The following is a 22,524-nucleotide window of genomic DNA, read 5'->3' as shown; positions in this document are numbered from 1 at the left end:
AGTTTGGATGTGAACTTGCCAGAAGATGCCGACCCTACCATTACGCTTGTTTACACAGAGCTGCACTGGGGTCAGAATGCAATCATGGTTACATTATGATCCCCCATTGAGCTAGCGTGAGATATGGGCTGGAAAAGGTAACGCATATAGCCACCATACTTCAAATGGTTACTATAGCACTATTTCAATCTTGTCGATTGGAGCAGTGTGGATAAAGGTGGCATATCCCATCCCTGGATTGAGGTAAGTTTTTCGACCCATATCTCACCGCTGGCTCCACGTAAAAATATCAATATCAATTACAAATAAAAGCTTTTTATTAATGTTATTTTACCCACAAGCCAGCCAGTCCTTCATTTTAATTAACTAGGCAAGTCAGTTAAGAACAAATTCTTATTTTCAATGACGGTCTACCGGGGAACAGTGGGTTAACTGCCTTGTTCAGGGGCAAAACGACATATTTTTACCTTGTCGGCTCAGGCATTTGATCTTGCAACCTTCTGATTACTAGTCCAGCGCTCTAACCACTAGGCTACCTGCCTCCCCCCTCTAACCACTAGGCTACCTGCCGCCCCCCATCACTCAGAAGAGAAGGAAAGCTCAACATACTTCAGTATCTCCCTAGTTCCAGGGTGAGCATGATTTGTACCCTGGGGGGGTGAGCCCGTTTCACCCAGGAAGGGATCTTTTTTTACTTAATAAAAAATGTAGGAAAATTTCTACTCTTTCTGAGTGTAATTTAGTGAGTGTTTCATCAGAGAACATGCTGAGTGTTTAGTTTAGTGAGTGTTTAGTTTAGTGAGTGTTTCATCAGAGAACATGCTGAGTGTTTAGTTTAGTGAGTGTTTAGTTTAGTGAGTGTTTAGTTTAGTGAGTGTTTTAGTTTAGTGAGTGTTTTAGTTTAGTGAGTGTTTTAGTTTAGTGAGTGTTTAGTTTAGTGAGTGTTTCATCAGAGAACATGCTGAGTGTTTAGTTTAACGAGGCAAGTCAGTGAAGAAAACATTCTTATTTACAATGACGGCCTACCAAAGGCCTCCTGCGGGGACGGGGCCTGGGATTAAACATTTAATAAAATGTTTTAAAATAGGACAAAACACACATCACGACAAGAGAGACAACACAACACTACATAAAGAGAGACCTAAGACAACAACATAGCAAGGCAGTGTAACCGATGTGAAAATGGCTAGTTAGTTAGCGGTGGTGCGCTCTAATAGCGTTTTTAATCGGGTGATGTCACTCGCTCTGAGACTTGAAGTAGGGTTTCCCCTTTGCTCTGCAAGGGCCGGGGATTTTTGTGGCGCGATGGGTCCCTGGTTCAAGCCCAGGTTGGGGGCGAGGAGAGGGACGGAAGCTATACTGTTACAGCAGCAACACATGACAACACAGCATGGTAGCAACACAGCATGGTAGCAACACAGCATGGTAGCAACACAACATGGTAGCAACACAACATGGTAGCAACACAACATGGTAGCAACAGCACATGGTACAAACATTATTGGGCTCAGACAACAGCACAAAGGGGCAATAAGGTAGAGACAACAATACATCACACAAAGCAGCCACAACTGTCAGTAAGAGTGTCCATGATTGAGTCTTTGAATGAAGAGATGGAGATAAAACTGTCCAGTTTGAGTGTTTAAATGTCCTTTGTCAAGTAAAATCACTACCTACTCTCTCAGACATGGATCCTCCTGGTCTCTGACTCTCCTCTGTCTTCTACACTGAAATCCCCCTCTCCTCTGTCTTCTACACTGAAATCCCCCTCTCCTCAGTCTTCTACACTGAAATCCCCCTCTCCTCTGTCTTCTACACTGAAATCCCCCTCTCCTCAGTCTTCTACACTGAAATCCTCCTCTCCTCTCTGTCTTCTACACTGAAATCCTCCTCTCCTCAGTCTTCTACACTGAAATCCCCCTCTCCTCTGTCTTCTACACTGAAATCCTCCTCTCCTCTGTCTTCTACACTGAAATTCTCCTCTCCTCTCTGTCTTCTACACTGAAATTCTCCTCTCCTCTCTGTCTTCTACACTGAAATTCTCCTCTCCTCTCTGTCTTCTACACTGAAATCCCCCTCTCCTCTCTGTCTTCTACACTGAAATCCCCCTCTCCTCTCTGTCTTCTACACTGAAATCCTCCTCTCCTCTGTCTTCTACACTGAAATCCTCCTCTCCTCTGTCTTCTACACTGAAATCCCCCTCTCCTCTGTCTTCTACACTGAAAACCTCCTCTCCTCTGTCTTCTACACTGAAATCCTCCTCTCCTCTGTCTTCTACACTGAAATCCTCCTCTCCTCTCTGTCTTCTACACTGAAATCCTCCTCTCCTCTCTGTCTTCTACACTGAAATCCCCCTATCCTCTGTCTTCTACACTGAAATCCTCCTCCTCTCTAACTCTCCTCTGTCTTCTACACTGAAATCCCCCTCCCCTCTGTCTTCTACACTGAAACGACTGGACAGGAGAAAACAAAATACCCCACTTTTACATCCCGTTTTCAGATGTGTAGGATGGAGAAGAGAGAAGGGGATGGAAGAAGAGGCCAGGGAGCCAGTGTTCCAGAGCATCAAATTCATGATGCATTGTGGGTATATTTGACTGTGACTGATGTAAATAAAATAAAATAAAATAAATAATGAGTAGTTATTTATGATACAGCCTTTTTTTCAGAAAAATCACCAAATGGACAAGTCTAACCTGTTGATGATATTATATTTAGATAGAATCATGATTTAAATACACTGAACAAAAACAAAAAATGCCAATTTGCAACAATTTCAAAGATTTTTACTAAGTTACAGTTCATATATGGAAATAAGTCAATTGAAATCAATGCCTTAGGCCCTAATCTATGGATTTCACACGACTGGGAATACAGATATGCATCTGTCGGTCACAGATACCTTTATAAAAAGAAAGTTAGGGGTGTGGATCAGAGAACCAGTCAGTATCTGGTGTGACCCCCCCCCATTTGTCTCATGCAGCGCGACACATCTCCTTCACATAGAGTTGATCAGGCTGTTGATTGGTGGCCTGTTGGAATGTTGGTCCCACTTCCTCTTCAATGGCCGTGTGAAGCGGCTGGATATTGGGCGGGAACTGGAAACACGTTGTCAATCAAGAGCATCCGAACACTTCCCCCCCCCCCCCCCCCCCCGAGTTCCCAGTTGTTGTGAACGCACTGTAGTCGGAGTTTTCGCCGAGTTCCCAGTTGTTATGAACGCAGCAAAAAGCCCCTCAATTGAATGAAATAGAATTGAGTGACGTACATATCGTGCGATCGAGGATCGAGCCGTGACGTCAATAAGAAGCGACGGTGAGCAGGCCTACGAAATCAATACACACCAAAAAAAAAATATACTACGCGAGGGGGGGGAAATAAGGTTTATTGTTTTTCATTTTGGTTAAATAATCCGTTTTGATTAAACGCGATGCCGAAAGTAAAGAGGAGCAGGAAACCACCTCCCGATGGCTGGGAGTTGATTGAACCGACTTTGGACGAATTAGACCAAAAAATGAGAGAAGGTAAAACATATTTTTTGCTAGCTAATAATGTTAGCCACCTAAGCTAACTAAATCCTCTACTCCGACTGTAACAAAACGAGGCTCAGCTAACATCATGTCTACACAAATGTTAACATTTAATATTTTGGGGGGGATATTCAACCAGTCTCAACTAAGCTATATTATCAAGTTGTTGTATGAATCTGATTTGGATCAGTCCTGTTTTTATTGTGACTGACTAACTTCTCCGTAACCAAACGAGGCTGTCCGTACAGCCAGATACCTACAACCCCTCTGTCTCGCCTTCAGCTATCTGTATGTTTCCTTTGTCGTATTGTGGGTTATTGTTCAGATACCTCGACAATCATAACCAAAAGGTTGATGTTTTAGATAGGTAGCTTCTAAGTTAACTACACTGAACAATAATATAAACGCAACAAGGTAAAAACAAAATGTTACTGAGCTCATAGAAGGAAATCCTTAAACTGCAATACATTCATTAGGTCCTAATCTATGGATTTCACATGACTGGGAATACAGATATGCATCTGTTGGTCACAGATACCTTTAAAAAAAAAAAAAAAAAAATACAGCCAAATTCTCTAAAATGACGGAGGTGGCTTATGGTAGAGGAATGAACATTTCAATTCTCTGGCAACAGCTCTGGTAGACGTTCCTGCAGTCAGCATGCCAATTGCACACTCCCTCAACTTGAGACATCTGTGGCATTGAGTTGTTGTGACAAAACTGCACATTTTTTAGAGTGGCCTTTTATTGTCCCCCAGCACAAGGTGCACCTGTGTTGTTTAATCTGCTTCTTGATATGCCGCACCTGTCAGTTGGATGGATTATCTTGAAAAAGTAGAAATGCTCACTAACAAGGATGTAAACACATTTGTTCTCAAAAATTTAAGAGAGAAATACGTTTTTTTACTGTATGGAAACATGGGACCAACACTTTACATGTTGCGGTTTTTTTTATATTGTTGTTCAGTGTAGTTAGTTGAGCTAGGGTAATCAACCAGCCAAACTATTAGCTACTTAGCTAGCTACAATATAAAGTTGATGTATGAATGGGGAAATCTTGGAGAATGGGGAAATCTTGGAGAATGGGGAAATCTTGGAGAATGGGGAAATCTTGGAGAATGGGGAAATCTTGGAGAATGGGGAAATCTTGGAGAATGGTGGGGAAATCTTGGAGAATGGTGGGGAAATCTTGGAGAATGGGGGAATCTTGGAGAATGGTGGGGAAATCTTGGAGAATGGTGGGGAAATCTTGGAGAATGGTGGGGAAATCTTGGAGAATGGTGGGGAAATCTTGGAGAATGGTGGGGAAATCTTGGAGAATGGTGGGGAAATCTTGGAGAATGGGGGGAATCTTGGAGAATGGGGAAATCTTGGAGAATGGTGGGGAAATCTTGGAGAATGGGGGAAATCTTGGAGAATGGGGGAAATCTTGGAGAATGGGGGAAATCTTGGATAATTCCTGTATTGTATCGATGACGAGGTTGCGATTTGTCTCCTTACAGCCGAGACGGAGCCTCACGAGGGAAAGCGGAAGGTGGAGTCCCTGTGGCCGATATTCAGACTGCATCATCAGAGGAGCAGATATATCTTCGACTTGTTCTACAAGAGGAAGGCCATCAGCAGAGGTAGATAATATTACTGTTACATAAGAGGAAGACCGTCAGCAGAGATAGATATTACTGTTACATAAGAGGAACGCCGTCAGCAGAGATAGATATTACTGTTACATAAGAGGAAGACCGTCAGCAGAGATAGATATTACTGTTACATAAGAGGAAGACCGTCAGCAGAGGAAGACCGTCAGCAGAGATAGATATTACTGTTACATAAGAGGAAGACCGTCAGCAGAGATAGATATTACTGATACATAAGAGGAAGACCATCAGCAGAGGTAGATAATATTACTGTTACATAAGAGGAAGACCGTCAGCAGAGGTAGATAATATTACTGTTACATAAGAGGAAGACCGTCAGCAGAGATAGATATTACTGTTACATAAGAGGAAGACCGTCAGCAGAGATAGATATTACTGTTACATAAGAGGAAGACCATCAGCAGAGATAGATATTACTGTTACATAAGAGGAAGACCGTCAGCAGAGATAGATATTACTGTTACATAAGAGGAAGACCGTCAGCAGAGATAGATATTACTGTTACATAAGAGGAAGACCGTCAGCAGAGGTAGATATTACTGTTACATAAGAGGAACGCCGTCAGCAGAGATAGATATTACTGTTACATAAGAGGAAGACCGTCAGCAGAGGTAGATAATTTTCCTGTTACATAAGAGGAAGACCGTCAGCAGAGATAGATATTACTGTTACATAAGAGGAAGACCGTCAGCAGAGATAGATATTACTGTTACATAAGAGGAAGACCGTCAGCAGAGGTAGATAATATTACTGTTACATAAGAGGAAGACCGTCAGCAGAGGTAGATAATATTACTGTTACATAAGAGGAAGACCGTCAGCAGAGATAGATATTACTGTTACATAAGAGGAAGACCGTCAGCAGAGATAGATATTACTGTTACATAAGAGGAAGACCGTCAGCAGAGATAGATATTACTGTTACATAAGAGGAAGACCGTCAGCAGAGATAGATATTACTGTTACATAAGAGGAAGACCGTCAGCAGAGATAGATATTACTGTTACATAAGAGGAAGACCGTCAGCAGAGGTAGATAATATTACTGTTACATAAGAGGAAGACCGTCAGCAGAGGTAGATAATATTACTGTTACATAAGAGGAAGACCGTCAGCAGAGATAGATATTACTGTTACATAAGAGGAAGACCATCAGCAGAGATAGATATTACTGTTACATAAGAGGAAGACCGTCAGCAGAGATAGATAATATTACTGTTACATAAGAGGAACGCCGTCAGCAGAGATAGATATTACTGTTACATAAGAGGAAGACCGTCAGCAGAGATAGATATTACTGTTACATAAGAGGAAGACCGTCAGCAGAGGTAGATATTACTGTTACATAAGAGGAAGACCGTCAGCAGAGATAGATATTACTGTTACATAAGAGGAAGACCGTCAGCAGAGATAGATATTACTGTTACATAAGAGGAAGACCGTCAGCAGAGATAGATATTACTGTTACATAAGAGGAAGACCGTCAGCAGAGATAGATATTACTGTTACATAAGAGGAAGACCGTCAGCAGAGATAGATATTACTGTTACATAAGAGGAAGACCGTCAGCAGAGATAGATATTACTGTTACATAAGAGGAAGACCGTCAGCAGAGGTAGATATTACTGTTACATAAGAGGAAGACCGTCAGCAAAGGTAGATATTACTGTTACATAAGAGGAAGACCGTCAGCAGAGATAGATATTACTGTTACATAAGAGGAAGACCGTCAGCAGAGATAGATATTACTGTTACATAAGAGGAAGACCGTCAGCAGAGATAGATATTACTGTTACATAAGAGGAAGACCGTCAGCAGAGATAGATATTACTGTTACATAAGAGGAAGACCGTCAGCAGAGATAGATATTACTGTTACATAAGAGGAAGACCGTCAGCAGAGGTAGATATTACTGTTACATAAGAGGAAGACCGTCAGCAGAGGTAGATAATACTGTTACATAAGAGGAAGACCGTCAGCAGAGATAGATATTACTGTTACATAAGAGGAAGACCGTCAGCAGAGATAGATATTACTGTTACATAAGAGGAAGACCGTCAGCAGAGATAGATATTACTGTTACATAAGAGGAAGACCGTCAGCAGAGGAAGACCGTCAGCAGAGATAGATATTACTGTTACATAAGAGGAAGACCGTCAGCAGAGATAGATATTACTGTTACATAAGAGGAAGACCGTCAGCAGAGATAGATATTACTGTTACATAAGAGGAAGACCGTCAGCAGAGATAGATATTACTGTTACATAAGAGGAAGACCGTCAGCAGAGATAGATATTACTGTTACATAAGAGGAAGACCGTCAGCAGAGGAAGACCGTCAGCAGAGATAGATATTACTGTTACATAAGAGGAAGACCGTCAGCAGAGATAGATATTACTGTTACATAAGAGGAAGACCGTCAGCAGAGGTAGATAATATTACTGTTACATAAGAGGAAGACCGTCAGCAGAGGTAGATATTACTGTTACATAAGAGGAAGACCGTCAGCAGAGGTAGATAATATTACTGTTACATAAGAGGAAGACCGTCAGCAGAGATAGATATTACTGTTACATAAGAGGAAGACCGTCAGCAGAGATAGATATTACTGTTACATAAGAGGAAGACCGTCAGCAGAGATAGATAATATTACTGTTACATAAGAGGAAGACCGTCAGCAGAGATAGATAATATTACTGTTACATAAGAGGAAGACCGTCAGCAGAGATAGATATTACTGTTACATAAGAGGAAGACCGTCAGCAGAGATAGATGTTACTGTTACATAAGAGGAAGACCGTCAGCAGAGATAGATATTACTGTTACATAAGAGGAAGACCGTCAGCAGAGATAGATAATATTACTGTTACATAAGAGGAAGACCGTCAGCAGAGATAGATATTACTGTTACATAAGAGGAAGACCGTCAGCAGAGATAGATATTACTGTTACATAAGAGGAAGACCGTCAGCAGAGATAGATATTACTGTTACATAAGAGGAAGACCGTCAGCAGAGATAGATATTACTGTTACATAAGAGGAACACCGTCAGCAGAGATAGATATTACTGTTACATAAGAGGAAGACCGTCAGCAGAGATAGATATTACTGTTACATAAGAGGAAGACCGTCAGCAGAGATAGATATTACTGTTACATAAGAGGAAGACCGTCAGCAGAGATAGATATTACTGTTACATAAGAGGAAGACCGTCAGCAGAGATAGATATTACTGTTACATAAGAGGAAGACCGTCAGCAGAGATAGATATTACTGTTACATAAGAGGAAGACCGTCAGCAGAGATAGATATTACTGTTACATAAGAGGAAGACCGTCAGCAGAGATAGATATTACTGTTACATAAGAGGAAGACCGTCAGCAGAGATAGATATTACTGTTACATAAGAGGAAGACCGTCAGCAGAGATAGATATTACTGTTACATAAGAGGAAGACCGTCAGCAGAGATAGATATTACTGTTACATAAGAGGAAGACCGTCAGCAGAGATAGATATTACTGTTACATAAGAGGAAGACCGTCAGCAGAGATAGATATTACTGTTACATAAGAGGAAGACCGTCAGCAGAGATAGATATTACTGTTACATAAGAGGAACGCCGTCAGCAGAGATAGATATTACTGTTACATAAGAGGAAGACCGTCAGCAGAGATAGATATTACTGTTACATAAGAGGAACGCCGTCAGCAGAGATAGATATTACTGTTACATAAGAGGAAGACCGTCAGCAGAGGAAGACCGTCAGCAGAGATAGATATTACTGTTACATAAGAGGAAGACCGTCAGCAGAGATAGATATTACTGTTACATAAGAGGAAGACCGTCAGCAGAGATAGATATTACTGTTACATAAGAGGAACGCCGTCAGCAGAGATAGATATTACTGTTACATAAGAGGAAGACCGTCAGCAGAGATAGATATTACTGTTACATAAGAGGAAGACCGTCAGCAGAGATAGATATTACTGTTACATAAGAGGAAGACCGTCAGCAGAGATAGATATTACTGTTACATAAGAGGAAGACCGTCAGCAGAGATAGATATTACTGTTACATAAGAGGAAGACCGTCAGCAGAGATAGATATTACTGTTACATAAGAGGAAGACCGTCAGCAGAGATAGATATTACTGTTACATAAGAGGAAGACCGTCAGCAGAGATAGATATTACTGTTACATAAGAGGAAGACCGTCAGCAGAGATAGATATTACTGTTACATAAGAGGAAGACCGTCAGCAGAGATAGATATTACTGTTACATAAGAGGAAGACCGTCAGCAGAGATAGATATTACTGTTACATAAGAGGAAGACCGTCAGCAGAGATAGATATTACTGTTACATAAGAGGAAGACCGTCAGCAGAGATAGATATTACTGTTACATAAGAGGAAGACCGTCAGCAGAGATAGATATTACTGTTACATAAGAGGAAGACCGTCAGCAGAGATAGATATTACTGTTACATAAGAGGAAGACCGTCAGCAGAGATAGATATTACTGTTACATAAGAGGAAGACCGTCAGCAGAGATAGATATTACTGTTACATAAGAGGAACGCCGTCAGCAGAGATAGATATTACTGTTACATAAGAGGAAGACCGTCAGCAGAGATAGATATTACTGTTACATAAGAGGAACGCCGTCAGCAGAGATAGATATTACTGTTACATAAGAGGAAGACCGTCAGCAGAGGAAGACCGTCAGCAGAGATAGATAATATTACTGTTACATAAGAGGAAGACCGTCAGCAGAGATAGATATTACTGTTACATAAGAGGAAGACCGTCAGCAGAGATAGATATTACTGTTACATAAGAGGAAGACCGTCAGCAGAGATAGATATTACTGTTACATAAGAGGAAGACCGTCAGCAGAGATAGATATTACTGTTACATAAGAGGAAGACCGTCAGCAGAGATAGATATTACTGTTACATAAGAGGAAGACCGTCAGCAGAGATAGATATTACTGTTACATAAGAGGAAGACCGTCAGCAGAGATAGATATTACTGTTACATAAGAGGAAGACCGTCAGCAGAGATAGATATTACTGTTACATAAGAGGAAGACCGTCAGCAGAGATAGATATTACTGTTACATAAGAGGAAGACCGTCAGCAGAGATAGATATTACTGTTACATAAGAGGAAGACCGTCAGCAGAGGTAGATAATATTACTGTTACATAAGAGGAAGACCGTCAGCAGAGGTAGATATTACTGTTACATAAGAGGAAGACCGTCAGCAGAGATAGATATTACTGTTACATAAGAGGAAGACCGTCAGCAGAGATAGATATTACTGTTACATAAGAGGAAGACCGTCAGCAGAGATAGATATTACTGTTACATAAGAGGAAGACCGTCAGCAGAGATAGATATTACTGTTACATAAGAGGAAGACCGTCAGCAGAGATAGATATTACTGTTACATAAGAGGAAGACCGTCAGCAGAGATAGATATTACTGTTACATAAGAGGAAGACCGTCAGCAGAGATAGATATTACTGTTACATAAGAGGAAGACCGTCAGCAGAGATAGATATTACTGTTACATAAGAGGAACGCCATCAGCAGAGGTAGATAATATTACTGTTACATAAGAGGAAGACCGTCAGCAGAGGTAGATAATATTACTGTTACATAAGAGGAAGACCGTCAGCAGAGATAGATATTACTGTTACATAAGAGGAAGACCGTCAGCAGAGATAGATATTACTGTTACATAAGAGGAAGACCATCAGCAGAGATAGATATTACTGTTACATAAGAGGAAGACCGTCAGCAGAGATAGATAATATTACTGTTACATAAGAGGAAGACCGTCAGCAGAGATAGATATTACTGTTACATAAGAGGAAGACCGTCAGCAGAGATAGATATTACTGTTACATAAGAGGAAGACCGTCAGCAGAGATAGATAATATTACTGTTACATAAGAGGAAGACCGTCAGCAGAGATAGATATTACTGTTACATAAGAGGAAGACCGTCAGCAGAGATAGATATTACTGTTACATAAGAGGAAGACCGTCAGCAGAGATAGATATTACTGTTACATAAGAGGAACGCCATCAGCAGAGGTAGATAATATTACTGTTACATAAGAGGAAGACCGTCAGCAGAGATAGATATTACTGTTACATAAGAGGAAGACCGTCAGCAGAGATAGATATTACTGTTACATAAGAGGAAGACCGTCAGCAGAGATAGATATTACTGTTACATAAGAGGAAGACCGTCAGCAGAGATAGATATTACTGTTACATAAGAGGAAGACCGTCAGCAGAGATAGATATTACTGTTACATAAGAGGAAGACCGTCAGCAGAGATAGATATTACTGTTACATAAGAGGAAGACCGTCAGCAGAGATAGATATTACTGTTACATAAGAGGAACGCCGTCAGCAGAGATAGATATTACTGTTACATAAGAGGAAGACCGTCAGCAGAGATAGATATTACTGTTACATAAGAGGAACGCCGTCAGCAGAGATAGATATTACTGTTACATAAGAGGAAGACCGTCAGCAGAGGAAGACCGTCAGCAGAGATAGATAATATTACTGTTACATAAGAGGAAGACCGTCAGCAGAGATAGATATTACTGTTACATAAGAGGAAGACCGTCAGCAGAGATAGATATTACTGTTACATAAGAGGAAGACCGTCAGCAGAGATAGATATTACTGTTACATAAGAGGAAGACCGTCAGCAGAGATAGATATTACTGTTACATAAGAGGAAGACCGTCAGCAGAGATAGATATTACTGTTACATAAGAGGAAGACCGTCAGCAGAGATAGATATTACTGTTACATAAGAGGAAGACCGTCAGCAGAGATAGATATTACTGTTACATAAGAGGAAGACCGTCAGCAGAGATAGATATTACTGTTACATAAGAGGAAGACCGTCAGCAGAGATAGATATTACTGTTACATAAGAGGAAGACCGTCAGCAGAGATAGATATTACTGTTACATAAGAGGAAGACCGTCAGCAGAGGTAGATAATATTACTGTTACATAAGAGGAAGACCGTCAGCAGAGGTAGATATTACTGTTACATAAGAGGAAGACCGTCAGCAGAGATAGATATTACTGTTACATAAGAGGAAGACCGTCAGCAGAGATAGATATTACTGTTACATAAGAGGAAGACCGTCAGCAGAGATAGATATTACTGTTACATAAGAGGAAGACCGTCAGCAGAGATAGATATTACTGTTACATAAGAGGAAGACCGTCAGCAGAGATAGATATTACTGTTACATAAGAGGAAGACCGTCAGCAGAGATAGATATTACTGTTACATAAGAGGAAGACCGTCAGCAGAGATAGATATTACTGTTACATAAGAGGAAGACCGTCAGCAGAGATAGATATTACTGTTACATAAGAGGAACGCCATCAGCAGAGGTAGATAATATTACTGTTACATAAGAGGAAGACCGTCAGCAGAGGTAGATAATATTACTGTTACATAAGAGGAAGACCGTCAGCAGAGATAGATATTACTGTTACATAAGAGGAAGACCGTCAGCAGAGATAGATATTACTGTTACATAAGAGGAAGACCAGTCAGCAGAGATAGATATTACTGTTACATAAGAGGAAGACCGTCAGCAGAGATAGATAATATTACTGTTACATAAGAGGAAGACCGTCAGCAGAGATAGATATTACTGTTACATAAGAGGAAGACCGTCAGCAGAGATAGATATTACTGTTACATAAGAGGAAGACCGTCAGCAGAGATAGATAATATTACTGTTACATAAGAGGAAGACCGTCAGCAGAGATAGATAATATTACTGTTACATAAGAGGAAGACCGTCAGCAGAGATAGATATTACTGTTACATAAGAGGAAGACCGTCAGCAGAGATAGATATTACTGTTACATAAGAGGAAGACCGTCAGCAGAGGAAGACCGTCAGCAGAGATAGATATTACTGTTACATAAGAGGAAGACCATCAGCAGAGATAGATATTACTGTTACATAAGAGGAAGACCGTCAGCAGAGGAAGACCATCAGCAGAGATAGATATTACTGTTACATAAGAGGAAGACCGTCAGCAGAGGTAGATAATATTACTGTTACATAAGAGGAAGACCGTCAGCAGAGGTAGATAATATTACTGTTACATAAGAGGAAGACCGTCAGCAGAGATAGATATTACTGTTACATAAGAGGAAGACCGTCAGCAGAGGTAGATAATATTACTGTTACATAAGAGGAAGACCGTCAGCAGAGATAGATATTACTGTTACATAAGAGGAAGACCGTCAGCAGAGGTAGATATTACTGTTACATAAGAGGAAGACCGTCAGCAGAGGTAGATAATATTACTGTTACATAAGAGGAAGACCGTCAGCAGAGGTAGATATTACTGTTACATAAGAGGAAGACCGTCAGCAGAGATAGATATTACTGTTACATAAGAGGAACGCCGTCAGCAGAGATAGATATTACTGTTACATAAGAGGAAGACCGTCAGCAGAGGTAGATAATATTACTGTTACATAAGAGGAAGACCGTCAGCAGAGATAGATATTACTGTTACATAAGAGGAAGACCGTCAGCAGAGATAGATATTACTGTTACATAAGAGGAAGACCGTCAGCAGAGATAGATATTACTGTTACATAAGAGGAAGACCGTCAGCAGAGATAGATATTACTGTTACATAAGAGGAAGACCGTCAGCAGAGATAGATATTACTGTTACATAAGAGGAAGACCGTCAGCAGAGATAGATATTACTGTTACATAAGAGGAAGACCGTCAGCAGAGATAGATATTACTGTTACATAAGAGGAAGACCGTCAGCAGAGATAGATATTACTGTTACATAAGAGGAAGGCCATCAGCAGAGATAGATAATATTACTGTTACATAAGAGGAAGACCGTCAGCAGAGGTAGATATTACTGTTACATAAGAGGAAGACCGTCAGCAGAGATAGATATTACTGTTACATAAGAGGAAGACCGTCAGCAGAGATAGATATTACTGTTACATAAGAGGAAGACCGTCAGCAGAGATAGATATTACTGTTACATAAGAGGAAGGCCATCAGCAGAGATAGATAATATTACTGTTACATAAGAGGAAGACCGTCAGCAGAGGTAGATATTACTGTTACATAAGAGGAAGACCGTCAGCAGAGATAGATATTACTGTTACATAAGAGGAAGACCGTCAGCAGAGATAGATATTACTGTTACATAAGAGGAAGACCGTCAGCAGAGATAGATATTACTGTTACATAAGAGGAAGACCGTCAGCAGAGGTAGATAATATTACTGTTACATAAGAGGAAGACCGTCAGCAGAGATAGATATTACTGTTACATAAGAGGAAGACCGTCAGCAGAGATAGATATTACTGTTACATAAGAGGAAGACCGTCAGCAGAGATAGATATTACTGTTACATAAGAGGAAGACCGTCAGCAGAGATAGATATTACTGTTACATAAGAGGAAGACCGTCAGCAGAGATAGATAATATTACTGTTACATAAGAGGAAGACCGTCAGCAGAGATAGATATTACTGTTACATAAGAGGAAGACCGTCAGCAGAGATAGATATTACTGTTACATAAGAGGAAGACCGTCAGCAGAGATAGATATTACTGTTACATAAGAGGAAGACCGTCAGCAGAGGAAGACCATCGTACACTGAATATATAAGATGCAGAGGCTAGTGGAGCGTTGAGTTTGCTTATTTTAGGGTTTGGGTTTTTAGGTATAATGCTCTTTCTTTCTCTCTCTGTGTGTGTGTGTGTGTGTGTGTGTGTGTGTGTGTGTGTGTGTGTGTGTGTGTGTGTGTGTGTGTGTGTGTGTGTGTGTGTGTGTGTGTGTGTGTGTGTGTGTGTGTGTGTGTGTGTGCGTCCTGTGTCCTGTGTCCTGTGTGTGTGTGTGTGTAGAGCTGTATGACTACTGTATAAAGGAGAGTTATGCTGATAAGAATCTGATCGCTAAGTGGAAGAAACAGGGATACGAGAACCTGTGCTGTCTTCGATGCATCCAGACACGGGACACCAACTTTGGGACCAACTGCATCTGCAGAGTCCCCAAGAGCAAGCTGGAGGTGGTGAGTACTGCAATAATACTATAGTACTACTATAATACTACTATAGAGTCCCCAAGAGCAAGCTGGAGGTGGTGAGTACTGCAATAATACTATAGTACTACTATAATACTACTATAGAGTCCCCAAGAGCAAGCTGGAGGTGGTGAGTACTGCAATAATACTATAGTACTACTATAATACTACTATAGAGTCCCCAAGAGCAAGCTGGAGGTGGTGAGTACTGCAATAATACTATAGTACTACTATAATACTACTATAGAGTCCCCAAGAGCAAGCTGGAGGTGGTGAGTACTGCAATAATACTATAGTACTACTATAATACTACTATAGAGTCCCCAAGAGCAAGCTGGAGGTGGTGAGTACTGCAATAGTACTATAGTACTACTATAATACTACTATAGAGTCCCCAAGAGCAAGCTGGAGGTGGTGAGTACTGCAATAATACTATAGTACTACTATAATACTACTATAGAGTCCCCAAGAGCAAGCTGGAGGTGGTGAGTACTGCAATAATACTATAGTACTACTATAATACTACTATAGAGTCCCCAAGAGCAAGCTGGAGGTGGTGAGTACTGCAATAATACTATAGTACTACTGTAATACTACTATAGAGTCCCCAAGAGCAAGCTGGAGGTGGTGAGTACTGCAATAATACTATAGTACTACTATAATACTACTATAGAGTCCCCAAGAGCCAGCTGGAGGTGGTGAGTACTGCAATAATACTATAGTACTACTATAATACTACTATAGAGTCCCCAAGAGCAAGCTGGAGGTGGTGAGTACTGCAATAATACTATAGTACTACTATAATACTACTATAGAGTCCCCAAGAGCAAGCTGGAGGTGGTGAGTACTGCAATAATACTATAGTACTACTATAATACTACTATAGAGTCCCCAAGAGCAAGCTGGAGGTGGTGAGTACTGCAATAATACTATAGTACTACTGTAATACTACTATAGAGTCCCCAAGAGCAAGCTGGAGGTGGTGAGTACTGCAATAATACTATAGTACTACTGTAATACTACTATAGAGTCCCCAAGAGCAAGCTGGAGGTGGTGAGTACTGCAATAATACTATAGTACTACTATAATACTACTATAGAGTCCCCAAGAGCCAGCTGGAGGTGGTGAGTACTGCAATAATACTATAGTACTACTATAATACTACTATAGAGTCCCCAAGAGCAAGCTGGAGGTGGTGAGTACTGCAATAATACTATAGTACTACTATAATACTACTATAGAGTCCCCAAGAGCAAGCTGGAGGTGGTGAGTACTGCATTAATACTATAGTACTACTGTAATACTACTATAGAGTCCCCAAGAGCAAACTGGAGGTGGTGAGTACTGCATTAATACTATAGTACTACTATAATACTACTATAGAGTCCCCAAGAGCAAACTGGAGGTGGTGAGTACTGCATTAATACTATAGTACTACTATAATACTACTATAGAGTCCCCAAGAGCAAGCTGGAGGTGGTGAGTACTGCATTAATACTATAGTACTACTATAATACTACTATAGAGTCCCCAAGAGCAAGCTGGAGGTGGTGAGTACTGCAATAATACTATAGTACTACTATAATACTACTATAGAGTCCCCAAGAGCAAACTGGAGGTGGTGAGTACTGCATTAATACTATAGTACTACTATAATACTACTATAGAGTCCCCAAGAGCAAGCTGGAGGTGGTGAGTACTGCATTAATACTATAGTACTACTATAATACTACTATAGAGTCCCCAAGAGCAAGCTGGAGGTGGTGAGTACTGCAATAATACTATAGTACTACTATAATACTACTATAGAGTCCCCAAGAGCAAACTGGAGGTGGTGAGTACTGCATTAATACTATAGTACTACTATAATACTACTATAGAGTCCCCAAGAGCAAGCTGGAGGTGGTGAGTACTGCATTAATACTATAGTACTACTATAATACTACTATAGAGTCCCCAAGAGCAAGCTGGAGGTGGTGAGTACTGCAATAATACTATAGTACTACTATAATACTACTATAGAGTCCCCAAGAGCAAGCTGGAGGTGGTGAGTACTGCAATAATACTATAGTACTACTATAATACTACTATAGAGTCCCCAAGAGCAAGCTGGAGGTGGTGAGTACTGCAATAATACTATAGTACTACTATAATACTACTATAGAGTCCCCAAGAGCAAGCTGGAGGTGGTGAGTACTGCAATAATACTATAGTACTACTATAATACTACTATAGAGTCCCCAAGAGCAAGCTGGAGGTGGTGAGTACTGCAATAATACTATAGTACTACTATAATACTACTATAGAGTCCCCAAGAGCAAGCTGGAGGTGGTGAGTACTGCAATAATACTATAGTACTACTATAATACTACTATAGAGTCCCCAAGAGCAAGCTGGAGGTGGTGAGTACTGCAATAATACTATAGTACTACTGTAATACTACTATAGAGTCCCCAAGAGCAAGCTGGAGGTGGTGAGTACTGCAATAATACTATAGTACTACTATAATACTACTATAGAGTCCCCAAGAGCAAGCTGGAGGTGGTGAGTACTGCATTAATACTATAGTACTACTATAATACTACTATAGAGTCCCCAAGAGCAAGCTGGAGGTGGTGAGTACTGCAATAATACTATAGTACTACTATAATACTACTATAGAGTCCCCAAGAGCAAGCTGGAGGTGGTGAGTACTGCATTAATACTATAGTACTACTATAATACTACTATAGAGTCCCCAAGAGCAAGCTGGAGGTGGTGAGTACTGCAATAATACTATAGTACTACTGTAATACTACTATAGAGTCCCCAAGAGCAAGCTGGAGGTGGTGAGTACTGCAATAATACTATAGTACTACTATAATACTACTATAGAGTCCCCAAGAGCAAGCTGGAGGTGGTGAGTACTGCAATAATACTATAGTACTACTATAATACTACTATAGAGTCCCCAAGAGCCAGCTGGAGGTGGTGAGTACTGCAATAATACTATAGTACTACTATAATACTACTATAGAGTCCCCAAGAGCAAGCTGGAGGTGGTGAGTAGTGCAATAATACTATAGTACTACTATAATACTACTATAGAGTCCCCAAGAGCAAGCTGGAGGTGGTGAGTACTGCAATAATACTATAGTACTACTATAATACTACTATAGAGTCCCCAAGAGCAAGCTGGAGGTGGTGAGTACTGCAATAATACTACTATAGTACTACTATAATACTACAATAATACTACAATACTACTATAGAGTCCCCAAGAGCAAGCTGGAGGTGGTGAGTACTGCAATAATACTATAGTACTACTATAATACTACTATAGAGTCCCCAAGAGCAAGCTGGAGGTGGTGAGTACTGCAATAATACTATAGTACTACTATAATACTACTATAGAGTCCCCAAGAGCAAACTGGAGGTGGTGAGTACTGCAATAATACTATAGTACTACTATAATACTACTATAGAGTCCCCAAGAGCAAGCTGGAGGTGGTGAGTACTGCAATAATACTATAGTACTACTATAATACTACTATAGAGTCCCCAAGAGCAAGCTGGAGGTGGTGAGTACTGCAGTAATACTACTATAATACTACTATAGAGTCCCCAAGAGCAAGCTGGAGGTGGTGAGTACTGCAATAATACTATAGTACTACTATAATACTACTATAGAGTCCCCAAGAGCAAGCTGGAGGTGGTGAGTACTGCAATAATACTATAGTACTACTATAATACTACTATAGAGTCCCCAAGAGCAAGCTGGAGGTGGTGAGTACTGCAATAATACTATAGTACTACTATAATACTACTATAGAGTCCCCAAGAGCAAGCTGGAGGTGGTGAGTACTGCAATAATACTATAGTACTACTATAGAGTCCCCAAGAGCAAGCTGGAGGTGGTGAGTACTGCAATAATACTATAGTACTACTATAGAGTCCCCAAGAGCAAACTGGAGGTGGTGAGTACTACTATAATACTACAATAATACTACAATACTACTATAGAGTCCCCAAGAGCAAGCTGGAGGTGGTGAGTACTGCAATAATACTACTACAATACTACTATAGAGTCCCCAAGAGCAAGCTGGAGGTGGTGAGTACTGCAATAATACTATAGTACTACTATAGAGTCCCCAAGAGCAAGCTGGAGGTGGTGAGTACTGCAATAATACTATAGTACTACTATAATACTACTATAGAGTCCCCAAGAGCAAGCTGGAGGTGGTGAGTACTGCAATAATACTATAGTACTACTATAATACTACTATAGAGTCCCCAAGAGCAAGCTGGAGGTGGTGAGTACTGCAATAATACTATAGTACTACTATAATACTACTATAGAGTCCCCAAGAGCAAGCTGGAGGTGGTGAGTACTGCAATAATACTATAGTACTACTATAATACTACTATAGAGTCCCCAAGAGCAAACTGGAGGTGGTGAGTACTGCATTAATACTACTATAATACTGTTATACTACTACACTATAACACATCACCACTACACCACTATACCATATTATCAATACACTGTCATTTACCGTAATTTCCGGACTATTGAGCGCACCTGAATATAAGCCGCACCCACTGAATTAAAAAAAATATATTATTATTCTGAACATAAATAAGCCGCACATGTCTATAAGCCGCAGGTGCCTAACCGGTACATTGAAACAAATTAACTTTACACAGGCTTTAACAAAACACGGCTTGTAAACAACAATAAATTAAAAAAATTAGCAGTAAACAGTAGCCTACCAAGAAAGTCATTGGTCACTATCTTCCTCCTCCTGTGCACTGAAACAATCTCCTTCGGTGTCGGAGTTGAATATCCTCAGAATTGCTTCATCCGATATTGGGATCGTTTTCACTGTCGCTCTCGTCACTTTCATCCGGAGGCAAATCCCCCGCTGAGCCCTCTTCAACACGGAGCAGTCCAACCTTTCCAAACCCGTTGACGACAGTGGATTTTTTTTTTTGGGGGACAATGCTCCACGCTGTCAGGACCCACAAATTTGAAAGCGGTAAAAAAATCCATATATTAGCCCGCGTCGTTGTTTAAGCCGCGAAGTTCAAAGCCTGAGGGGGGGAAAAAAGTTGCGGCTTATAATCCGGTAATTGACGGTGATATTTCACTCTGCCTGAGGTGTGTTCATTAGTGCAACGAAAACTATGGTTCCTTATCGGACAAATTCACGTTTGTTCCTTCCCATTTCAGTTCCTAGTGGATACCCCCCAGTCTGTTAACCTCTCTGTCTCTCTCTCTGTCTCTCTGTCTCTCTCTGTCTCTCTCTCTGTTTCTGTCTCTCTCTCTCTGTCTCTCTCTCTCTGTCTCTCTCTCTGTCTCTCTCTCTCTGTCTCTCTCTCTCTGTCTCTCTCTCTCTCTGTCTCTCTCTCTCTGTCTCTCTCTCTCTGTCTCTCTCTCTCTGTCTCTCTCTCTCTGTCTCTCTCTCTCTCTCTGTCTCTCTCTCTGTCTCTCTCTCTCTCTCTCTCTCTCTCTCTCTCTCTCTCTCTGTCTCTCTCTCTCTCTCTCTCTCTCTGTCTCTCTCTCTCTCTCTCTCTCTCTCTGTCTCTCTCTCTCTCTCTCTGTCTCTCTCTCTCCCTGTCTCTCTCTCTCTCTGTCTCTCTCTCTCTCTGTCTCCCTCTCTCTCTCTCCCTCCCTGTCTCTCTCTCCCTCCCTGTCTCTCTCTCCCTCCCTGTCTCTCTCCCTCCCTGTCTCTCTCTCTCTCTGTCTCTCTCTCTCTGTCTCTCTCTGTCTCTCTCTCTGTCTCTCTCTCTCTCTCTCTCTCTCTCTCTCTCTCTCTCTCTCTCTCTCTCTCTCTCTCTCTCTCTCTCTCTCTCTCTGTCTCTCTGTCTCTCTCTCTCTCTGTCTCTGTCTCTCTCTGTTTCTCTGTCTGTCTCTGTCTCTCTCTGTTTCTCTGTCTGTCTCTGTCTCTGTCTCTCTCTCTCTCTCTCTCTCTCTCTCTCTCTCTCTCTCGCTGTGTCTCTGTTTCTCTCTCTCTCTGTCTCTCTGTTTCTCTCTCTCTCCAGGGGAGGATTATAGAGTGTACCCACTGTGGTTGCCGAGGCTGCTCCGGCTGAATCGTCAGGATCGCCTGGCTCTTCTGCTGTGGATCGTCTAGTCAGGTCTGGATCGCCTGGCTGTTCTGCTGTGGATCGTCTAGTCTGGCCTGGCTGTTTTGCTCTGGATCGTCTAGTCTGGCCTGGCTGTTTTCTCTGGATCGTCTAGTCTGGCCTGGCTGTTTTGCTGTGGATCGTCAGTTATTTTCTACGGGACATCAGGGCTCGTCTACTCCACCTGTGTGCTTCATGACCCTGGAGCGTCTAATCTCAAATACACCCCTACTCTCTGGCCCCCTACTCTCTGGCCCCCTACTCTCTGGCCCCCTAGTCTCTGGCCCCCCTAGTCTCTGGCCCCCCTAGTCTCTGGCCCCCCTAGCCTCTGGCCCCCTAGTCTCTGGCCCCCCTAGTCTCTGGCCCCCCTAGCCTCTGGCCCCCCTAGTCTCTGGCCCCCCTGGTCTCTGGCCCCCCTGGTCTCTGGCCCCCCTGGTCTCTGGCCCCCCTGGTCTCTGGCCCCCCTGGTCTCTGGCCCCCCTTGGTCTCTGGCCCCCCTTGGTCTCTGGCCCCCCTGGTCTCTGGCCCCCCTGGTCTCTGGCCCCCCTGGTCTCTGGCCCCCTAGTCTCTGGCCCCCCTAGTCTCTGGCCCCCCTAGTCTCTGGCCCCCCTGGTCTCTGGCCCCCCTGGTCTCTGGCCCCCCTGGTCTCTGGCCCCCCTGGTCTCTGGCCCCCCTGGTCTCTGGCCCCCCTAGTCTCTGGCCCCCCTTACTCTGGCCCCCCTTACTCTCTGGCCCCCCCTTACTCTCTGGCCCCCCCTTACTCTCTGGCCCCCCTACTCTCTGGCCCCCCTACTCTCTGGCCCCCCCTACTCTCTGGCCCCCCTACTCTCTGGCCCCCCTACTCTCAGGCCCCCCTACTCTCTGGCCCCCTAGTCTCTGGCCCCCCTTGCTCTCTGGCCCCTTGCTCTCTAGCCCCCTTGCTCTCTAGCCCCCTAGTCTCTGGCCCCTGGACTCTAACCCCCCTTGCCCTCTACCCCCCTACTCCCTGTATAGGTCTGTGGGACAGGGGAGGGTGGGATGGGCTGTTCCACATGCTACTCTCTACCCCCCCTACTCCCTGTATAGGTCTGTGGGACAGGGGAGGGTGGGATGGGCTGTTC

The 22,524-nt window shown here is 42.2% G+C and overlaps 1 protein-coding gene across 1 annotated transcript; it reads left to right on the top strand.

The window, feature by feature from the left end:
- The first annotated feature begins 3,247 nt into the window (after positions 1-3,247).
- LOC106594350 (protein BUD31 homolog) lies at positions 3,248-21,828 on the top strand. The gene is made up of 4 exons (XM_082971970.1): positions 3,248-3,524; positions 5,033-5,155; positions 15,138-15,304; positions 21,341-21,828. The coding sequence occupies exons 1-4, from the start codon at positions 3,431-3,433 to the stop codon at positions 21,389-21,391; spliced, it is 435 nt and encodes a 144-aa protein (XP_082828096.1). The 5' UTR covers positions 3,248-3,430; the 3' UTR covers positions 21,392-21,828.
- Positions 21,829-22,524: the final 696 nt, after the last annotated feature.

This window comes from Salmo salar, unplaced genomic scaffold (genome assembly GCF_965601325.2).
Source record: "Salmo salar unplaced genomic scaffold, fSalSal1 ptg000468l, whole genome shotgun sequence".
In the NCBI taxonomy this organism is placed as follows: Eukaryota; Metazoa; Chordata; class Actinopteri; order Salmoniformes; family Salmonidae; genus Salmo; species Salmo salar.
Note: the sequence above shows the minus strand (reverse complement) of the source record. Positions and strands in the feature narration are given on the sequence as shown.